The sequence below is a fragment of the Salvia hispanica genome, chromosome 4, assembly GCF_023119035.1.
Source record: "Salvia hispanica cultivar TCC Black 2014 chromosome 4, UniMelb_Shisp_WGS_1.0, whole genome shotgun sequence".
NCBI lineage: Eukaryota > Viridiplantae > Streptophyta > Magnoliopsida > Lamiales > Lamiaceae > Salvia > Salvia hispanica.
In genome coordinates, this window is record NC_062968.1 from 26222401 (window position 1) to 26232307 (window position 9907).

Sequence of the window (9907 nt, forward strand, 5' to 3'; positions counted from 1 at the left end):
CTATTATCCATCAACAATTAAACACAATTTTCTCCTAAAACCCTAGCAAAATGCCTCAAGATCAAATCCATACGATCTCAACATCGACGATCAAAGTCGAATCAACGGCTAGGATCACCCTAACCCCCTCCGATCTCGAGCTTCTATTCCTTGAATATGTACAAATGGGGCTTTTATTCCCCCACCCCACCCCACCCCAACTAACCACCCTCCTCAACCACACCACCTCCCCCACCATCATCCACCACCTCAAAACCTCCCTCCACCGCACCCTCCACTTCTTCCCCACCCTCGTCGGCCGCCTCGCCACCGCCCGGTCCGACTCGGGCGACTCCACGTGCTTCTTCCTCGACTGCGGCCATGCTGAGGGCGGAGCGCTGTTCGTCCATGCGGACGGCTCCGCCCTCACCGTGGCCGACGTCAACGAGTCCTCTGACTCCGGCCCCGGGGTCGTCCCCTCGCTCTTCCCCCTCCCCGGGGCCCGCAACAACGAGGGCGCGTCCCTCCCCCTGCTCGCGGTCCAGGTGACGGAGCTGGCCGACGGCCTGTTCGTCGGCTGGACCGTCAACCACCTCGTCGCCGATGGGACCGCGTTCTGGATCTTCCTCAACTCGTGGGCCGAGATCTCCCGCGGCAGCAGCGGCGAGTCGATCTCGAGGCCCCCGATCCTCAGCCGCGACCAGGTGAACCTGGATCTCTGCGGAGTGAAAGACATCTTCATCCGCGACCAGCACCTGATCGCGGCTGAGAAAAACAATTCCACTGCTGATGAGGAATTGAGTGAGAGAGTGTTTCGCCTCACAAAGGAAAAAGTGAGGAAACTGAAAGCAACAGCCAATGAGGAAATGCCAGATGGCAACGGAAAAATATCGTCCCTACAAGCTGTCATAGCTCTGCTCTGGCGAGCCATAATACGGTGTCGTTTAGTGCCAGCTGGCGAGGACACGACGTTCGAGATCCCGATGGGGGCGAGGCAGAGGATGAGCCCGCCCCTCCCGGACGAGTACTTCGGGAACGCAGTGTTCCCGGGGGTCGTAACCCTAGACGCGGGAGAAATATCTGAGCATGGGTTGGGCTGGACCGCGTGGCAGATAAACAGAATGGTGGCGTCCGCCAGCGGCCCAGAGAAAGTCAAGGAGTTCTACTCCAGCTGGGCCAAAGAGCCGAAGTTTCTTCAGTTTGATGCTATCCCAACTAACCACTTCATACTCATAAACTCCCCGAGGTTCGATGTCTACGGGAACGACTTCGGGTGGGGGCCGCCGGTGGCGGCGAGGAGCGGAGGAGGAAGCAGTTTCGACGGGAGGATAACGGTGTCGGCGGGGCTGGAGGAGGGGAGCTTGGACGTGGAAGTGTGTTTGTTGAAGGAGACTTTGTCTGCCATTGCTGAGGATGTTGAGTTCATGGACTTTGTCACGGTGGAAAATTGATTACTTAATACTACTACTATGACTAACTTACTTTCTTTGTAATTGCCGAAATAAATTTATTATTTTTGTTTGCTGTAATGTTGTATTTGGTTTTGACCAAGTGTTACAAAGTGTTTGGAGTATTGCTATTGTAGTTTGGTGAGCTTTATATCCGTTTAAACTGATCGGTTGACAATTATATATGTGTAACATGTTGTTATAAGTCAAGATTATGAAACTTAGATTTTATCCACTTTGAAAGTTTTAATACATCTATACCTGACGGTGCATTGCATGGGCCACACAATTTACATTTTAAATTGTTTAAAAATGTATTTTATATATTTGTATAGTTAAACAAAATAGAGTGGTATCAAGATTTTTTAAAAAATAAAAAAATCATGTATATCAATTTCAATATAGTTTACTACTACATGTATCGACTCTAAGTAACGAAAACTTAACTTAGAACATAATTATCCGTTAGAGTGTTTACAACTCTTGTTTGTTGTAAGCAAAAATTAATCCCTTTTTCCTAAGCAGAAAACACAAAATCTAGATATGGGAATCTTACTTCTTAATAAACGAGTGATACCAAATAGTGAGCATAACATAAGTCACAAAATGATACTACTATCCTATGTTCTTGTATATAAGTATAAACTACTACCTCCGTCCATTAAAAATTGTCCCACTTTAACTCAGCACGAGTTTTAAAAAATGTAATGGAAAGTGAGTTGAAAAAGTTAGTGGATTGTGAGTCCTACTTTTATATATTAGTTTTATAATAAAATGTGAGTATGAATGAATTGATGGAACTGGCAGCGGAAGCGGTTTTCATGGATTAACATAATTTAACAATTATCAATCACACCAATAAATCACATAATAATCAGATCTATTTAGCAGATTATTTAGACAAAATCTATTCGCGTAATTCTTACATGTATCATGCTCATAACTTGAATTAATCATGCTTTACGAATATTGAAACCTAAAACATGCTTTTCTACCGGAGCAGAAAAATACCTAATTAATTCTCCAAAGAATTGAAGATGACTAGCTGCTTCTTGATAAGGCTAATTTCATGCATCGGTTATATGGTGAAAAGCGTTACATTTTGCTGGGTCTAACACGGTTTATAAGCCAGGTGTGTGACAGAATCGCTAGATCAAGGAGGTGCTGAAGGAAATAATCTAGCGAAGGAATGAAGTAAAAAATGAGCAGAATCTAAAGGAAAAAGAAGGCGTGAAGGAGGGAGTCAGTAGCTGAGGGCAACAAAGTCTATCTATACCTCGCTGGGCCCCACTCCAACGCCTATAAATAGAAGAGCATGCAACACACAAATGATCACTCTTTTTCGCTCACTCTTAGCTCACACACATAACACACACTTGGGAATGGGAGATCTGGGGTAGTTTCGGTTCCGAAATGGTTCATTTCTTCAGAAAGTTTCAGTCGCAACACCGTCCGCTTGAGGGCGAAGATACAATCTCTTTAAATTTCAGTTTGTTTTGCACTTTCACGGTCGAACTTCACTTTTGGGAGTCGATTCGGTTGTTGATGCTACTGATTATCTATTCACTTCTGTTTGTTTGCGTTTATCTGTGATTTTTCAAGTTGATTTACATAGATCCTGCTGTTGAGAGTTCATTTTGACAAGTTATATGTCGATCTCTGTTTTTGCTGCGGTGGTACTCGATCTGGGAATTTGGTGATAGATCTGTGGTTTGTTGATTGATTGGAGGTTGTTGTTTAAATCTGAAGTTATGAAATGCTTCTTTTGGTTGGAGTTTGAGTCGGACGCTTGGATCCGAAGTGGATTTAGCGTCTGAGGTTGGATCCGGAGTGGATTTAGCGTCTGAGGTCGGATCCGAAGTGAGGAGGTTGAGTTGTGCATGGATTTGAGCAATCCGCTTGCTTTCGGTTTTACTTCGTCTAGCATCTGTAGATCTGTTTAGTTCTTCATTGTTACTCTTTAAAATGGTTTAGATTCGGTCTGCTCTGTTCCGATTTGGTTCATGTTGTTTTTATTCTGAGTTTTTGCGCAATTTGGTTGAAGAAGATGATGTCGCTGTTCGTTAGTACCAGAGTTAGTTGTTTTGCCAGCTTTTCGTCCGTACTCTGCTTTTTCAGTCATGGTCCCCACGGTCAGTTTGTTTCCCAGATCTAGGTAATTAGAGTAGTTTCTTAGATCTAGTGTTTGTTCGGGTAATTTGCGTGCATGCTTTTGTTGTTTCGCCTAGGTCTAGCTGTTAGCGTAGCAGTTTTAAATTCCCAAGTTAAGTTTATTTTCCTCAACCCAAGAAAAATGCGTGGCAGCAGCCAACCCCAAAAACAAGTCCAAATCCTTGAACATGATTATAACGCATCCATCTTTGTGGGATCGATCCCTACTTCCCTATACTAGGTTTAGTAAAGTGGTTGAGGGTTTTTGAAAGAGTGCTCTGTGTGTCCGACGACCAGGATTTTCCGACGACCAACAAGTTCCTAGACCGCATGATCTAGTGGATTTGCTGGACCAAGGAAACTTGTTAAATTCCTTCTGTGCGCACAGTGTATTTACCGAAGAGCATCATGCTTCCCGCTCTTTTCAAATGGCGCCGTTGCCGGGGAAGGATGGCGTTTATTGTTATTGCGTTTAAGGATTTGGTGTAAATATTTTAATTTCTGTTATTTTCTTTCTCCTTGACAGTTTATGAACGCAGGCTTCCATTCTGGAAGTTGGGCGAGCTCATCTGGGTCGGGGAGTGGCCAATACAAGTGGCGAGTCAAGGAATCTACATCTACCATCACCACCAGATCAGGATTGAGGACGGAGGATCCATTCCCGTTCGAGTCAGAGAGTGAAAAATAGTGGAATTCGTCGGGAGAGGAGAACCCGGAGTCATCAACCGAGGAGATCGAGGAGGACCCGAATATGGCTCATCTAATAGATCCCGATCCGGAAATAGGGTCGCTCACCGCACATCTCGATGTGAACCCGCTCATGCTATAGTCTCGAACCCACGACGGAGGTCGATCGATATCAAAACGAATGTACTCGGAGTTCTACCCACGTTCTCTGGGCGAAGGAACGAATGCCCTTATGAATTTTTGAACGAGTTCAGTAAACTATGCAGCATTCAAAAGCGACCCAACGAGGCAACGGAGGAGGACTACCGTCTTCGAGCAATCCCGTTTGCGCTCAAAGGGGAGGCGAACACTTGGCTGCTAAGGCTCTCACCGGACTCGATCAACACATGGAAGGACTTTAAACTAGAGTTTTTGGATTACTTTTTTCCGTCCAACAAGACGAATGCCTTGAAGAAGGAGATTCAGGAGTGCAAGCAGAGTACGATGAGTCTCTGAGTTCTTATTGGTCCCGGTTCAAGGGGCTGCTGGATGCTTGTCCGAACCACAGGATGATAGAAGCGGAGACCTACTATCTGTTCTACGAAGGTGCAAATCCTGAATCAAAGGACTTGATTAACTCCTCGAGCGGGGGAAATTTTACCAAGAATAAAGCAAGTGAAGCTAGGGAAACCTTGGGAAGGCTGATCGAGGCGAAGAAGGCCTATGATAACCCGCGAAGCATATTGAGGAGAGGGTCAGCCAATGCAGTAATGGAACAAGATGACAAGAAGGTGGAAGATAGGATCGATAAACTGGAGAAAGCCTTGCTAAATGCAATTGAGAAATACAATCCGCATGCTCCAGTGGAAATTGAGAAACCTCCTGGTCAAGAGGGATGCTCCATGGAGGACTCACCCAAACTTTAGATGGACTGACCATGATCAAGGCCAGCCACCCCCACTTCAGCTCACGAATTATGCACACCCTCCGGAGAGGCAATCCAACTGGTCAGGGAAAGGTCAAGAGGGGCAATTGCAACTGGGGTACAGGAATCAGGACCATACTAATTGGGGAAATAGGAATCAGAACAATCCAGGGAGCTCCTATGTGCCACCTCATCAGAGAAACAACCAAGGGAACTACCAGAATTCCCAACCAAATCATCAAGGGAATCAAGGATCTGGTAACCAATACAACAATCATCAAGGTAATTATCGTCAGAACCAAGGTCAAGGGCCAAATTCTAATCAGTTCAGCTCCAGATCACAGAGGAGTTTGGATGACATGGTCCACGACCTAGTGAATTCACAGCAGTTCATGCAGAGTAACCTGCACTCCAACAATGACGTGGTGCACAAATTACAAGACGCTCAGTCTGAGCATAAAGCCGCCATGGATATGATGGCAAAGCAACTGTCCCAGATCGCAGTCTCCTTGAATGAGATGCGGGGAAATGAAGGGAAACTTCCTGCCACCGTCAAACCGCCAGACCGAGCAAACATTAGTCAAATCACCTTGAGATCTGGGCGGGGTTATGAAGGACCGACGTTGGAAATTGATGAGGAAGTGCCTATGCAGGCTAGTGAAGGAAAAAAGAGTCAGCTGCATCAAGAGGATAGCTCTAGACCCAGGGAAATCCTTGTTCAGGAAGACCTCCAAAAGGGAGATTTAGGGGGATCCCTCCCTCGATCAAGGGACCCATTCTTCCTAGACCCAGAATCTGAAAAAGTGAGCAAGGAAGGGAACAAGGGAGTTGATGAAACCCAGGCTGGGACTTCCACCAATGCAGTAAAGCGACCAAAGCCATTTCCATACCGAGGGGAAGCAAAGAAAAAAAAGGATGATGCAGAGGATCTCATGGAGATTTTCAGCAAGTTGGAAATCAACCTGCCATTCTTGCAAGCCCTAAAAATGCCTGCTTTCAGCAAGTTCATCAAGGAGTTCATTGCAGGGAAGACCAAGCCAGATGGGAAGATTGTGATCGGGGAGAATGTGTCTGCCGTGATACAAAAGAAGAGGATGCCCTCAAAATGCACCGACCCAGGTATGTTCACATTACCCATCTCTCTAGGGGACATCAAAGTAGAACATGCTATGTGTGATCTAGGGGCGTCCATTAATGTTTTACCGCTTTCGATCTATAAGAAATTGACTGGAGTGAGGATGGTTGCTACCAAGGTAGTGATCCAGTTAGCAGATAGAACTTGCATCTGCCCTGAAGGAGTGTTGGAAAATGTTATAGTCAAAGTGCATGATTTTCTATATCCTGCTGATTTTTATGTGATCAAGATGAATGATAATGAGTCTGCTGAGTCTAGTGGTGTACTTTTAGGGAGACCATTTTTGCGTACCGCTAAGACCATTATCGATGTCTTCGATGGAACGATTTGCTTGGATTATAATGGGGAAAAATATACTTTTAGCATAGACGAGGGGATGAAAAGGCCTTTAGATGTTGAGAACCTCTATGCTATTGATGTAATTAACCCCTTGGTCCAAGAATATCTTGAGACGGAATTAATGCAGGGACAAATTGACAACTCGGAGTTGAGCCATTCAATTGACAGAGAAGTCGTGGGATGGTGTGCAGCAATGAACACAACAGGATTGACAGATGAGGAACTCACGGAGGCCATTATGGAATTTTGCAGAAGCCCCGAGTCAGCCAAATCTAAGGGATCGGCTCACGTGGCTAGTCTGGAGAAATCTCCTGGGTCTGGGAAGGAGGCATTACCAGAAATTGCGGACAAAAATCCCCTGCCCCAGGAGACGAATGGAACAAAGAAGGAACTGAAGACGCTTCCACCAGGCCTCAAGTACGCTTACTTGGAGGAAAATGAGACATTTCCGGTAATAGTCAACAGCAACCTGACCAAGGAGCAAGAGAAGGGGTTATTGGAAGTCATCAAAAGAAACAAGAAAGCAATAGGGTGGACTCTCTCGGATTTGGTAGGAATAAGTCCTGATCTTTGTATGCACCACATTCGTTTAGAAGAAGGTGCGAAGGCTCATCGAGATGCACAACGGAAATTGAATCCGAACATGCGAGAGGAGGTCCTAAAGGAGGTGTTAAAATTGCTTGCCCTAGGGATCATCTACTCCATTCCGGACAGCGAGTGGGTCAGTCCTGTCCATATGGTGCCCAAAAAGTCTGGAATACAGGTTGTTAAGAATGAAAAGAACGAGCTGGTGCCCACTAGACTAGTGACAGGGTGGAGGATGTGCATCGACTACAGGAAGTTGAACGAAGCCACAAAGAAGGATCATTTTCCTCTACCTTTCATTGATCAGATGCTAGAAAGACTGGCTGGCAAGCAGTACTTTTGTTTCCTTGATGGATACAGTGGCTATTTCCAAATCTACGTTAATCCAGAGGACCAAGGGAAAACCACATTCACGTGCCCCTTTGGTACCTATGCATACCGAAGAATGCCGTTTGGATTGTGTAATGCACCGGGAACCTTCCAGCGGTGTATGATGAGCATTTTTTCGGATCTGTTGGAAGTATGCATTGAGATATTCATGGACGATTTCACCGTATACGGGAACTCATTTGATACTTGTTTGGCCAGCCTTGATCTAGTGTTACAGAGATGCCAAGAGAAGCATTTAGTATTGAATTTCGAGAAATGTCATTTCATGGTGACTGAAGGCATTGTCCTGGGTCACGTGGTTTCTGAGAGAGGTATACAAGTAGACAAAGCAAAGGTGGATGTGATATCGAAGTTACCATACCCTACGAACCAAAAAGAGGTGAGAGGCTTCCTAGGTCATGCAGGGTTTTATAGGAGGTTTATCAAGGATTTTGCAAAAATCGCGCAACCACTCACTCGGTTGTTACACAATGATGTGGAATTTGTCTTTGACGAAGGATGCAAAAAGGCATTCCAGTTGCTTAAGGACAGGTTGGTGTCAGCACCGATTATCAGAGCGCCAGACTGGAACCATCCTTTCGAGATAATGTGTGACGCGAGTGATTTTGCTGTGGGAGCTGTCCTAGGACAGAAAATTGATGGAAAAAGCTATGTGATCTTCTATGCTTCCAAGACGCTGAATCAGGCTCAGAAGAATTATGACACCACGGAGAAGGAAATGTTGGCTGTCGTATACTCGTTTGAGAAATTCCGACCCTACCTCCTTGGGTCGAGGGTTATAGTCTTCACGGATCACGCAGCAATAAAGTACTTACTAGCTAAGAAGGAGTCTAAGCCGAGATTAATCCGTTGGGTGTTACTCTTGCAGGAGTTTGATTGGGAAGTAAGAGACAAAAGAGGAACGGAGAATAGAGTAGCCGATCACTTGAGCAGAATACATCAAGGGGAAACAGAAGAGGCCATACCCGATGCCTTCCCCGAGGAGCATTTGTACCTTCTGGAGAAATTTCCTAGACCACTTAATTGGGAAGCAGTTTTAGCTTTAACCGGTCTAGGAGAATCAGATAAAGGGAAGCGCACACTGAACGCAGAACCGTGGTTTGCTGACCTAGCCAACTACTTGGTCACGGGAGAAGTGCCAAGTTCGGATGAAGTTTCCCGGGCCCAGAGGATGAAGATTAGAAGCGAAGCTAAATATTACTTTTGGGACGACCCTTACCTGTGGAAAATGTGCTCAGATCAAGTGATTAGACGCTGCATTCCCGAATGGGAACAAAAAGATGTGTTAATTCATTGCCACACTTTGGCATGTGGAGGTCACTTTGGACCGAGGAAGACAGCGAGGAAAGTTCTGGACAGCGGTTTTTATTGGCCGACGCTAAATAGGGATGCCTTTGAGTTCTGCCAATGTTGCGAGAGGTGCCAACAGACGGGGGGAATTTCAAGGAGGGACGAGATGCCTCAGGTCCCGGTGATCGTGTGTGAAATTTTTGATGTATGGGGAATGGACTTTATGGGACCGTTCCCATCATCTTGTGGGAACACGTATATATTGGTTGCAGTAGACTATGTGTCTAAGTGGATAGAAGCTAAGGCCACCACAACATGCGAATCGAAGGAGGTGGCAAAATTTTTGAAGGCCAATATTTTCAACAGATATGGAGTTCCTCGGGCCATCGTCTCGGATCAAGGAACTCATTTCTGTAATCGCACCATCGAGGCTCTGATGAAGAAATATGGTGTTCACCATAGAGTGTCGACTCCGTACCATCCCCAGTCTAATGGCCAAGCGGAGATTTCTAATCGCGAGATCAAGACGATATTGGAGAAGACAGTTAATCCGTCAAGGAAGGACTGGAGCAAGAGGCTCGGTGACGCATTGTGGGCCTACAGAACTGCTTTTAAAACGCCTATTGGAATGTCGCCCTACAGGCTTGTATTCGGCAAGATGTGTCACTTACCTGTTGGTATTGAGCACAAGGCGTACTGGGCAGTGAAAGAGTTGAACATGAAACCTACAGCTTGCGAAGAAGAGAGGAAGTTACAATTGCAAGAATTGGAGGAACTTCGGCTGGAGTCATTTGAGTCTGCCATGTGGTACAAAGAAAGGACGAAGTTATGGCATGATAAGAATCTCCGGGTCAAGGAACTTCATGTTGGAACCGGCAGCGGAAGCGGGCGCATAAATTAATCACATAATAATCAGATCTATTTAGCAGATTATTTAGACAAAAGCTATTCGCGTAATTATCACATGTATCATGCTCATAACTTGAATCAATCATGCTT

The 9907-nt window shown here is 45.5% G+C and overlaps 1 protein-coding gene across 1 annotated transcript; it reads left to right on the top strand.

Annotated features, from left to right (window-relative positions):
* On the top strand, nt 1–1563 carry LOC125219285 (protein ENHANCED PSEUDOMONAS SUSCEPTIBILITY 1-like). Its single transcript, XM_048121223.1, has one exon. It carries the CDS (start codon nt 51–53, stop codon nt 1428–1430), a length of 1380 nt encoding a protein of 459 aa, XP_047977180.1. The 5' UTR covers nt 1–50; the 3' UTR covers nt 1431–1563.
* The last annotated feature ends 8344 nt before the right edge of the window (nt 1564–9907 follow it).

What these genes read in the sequence shown, in the direction of transcription:
- LOC125219285 (XM_048121223.1), top strand. Translation starts at nt 51, where the DNA reads ATGCCTCAAGATCAAATCCATACGATCTCAACATCGACGATCAAAGTC.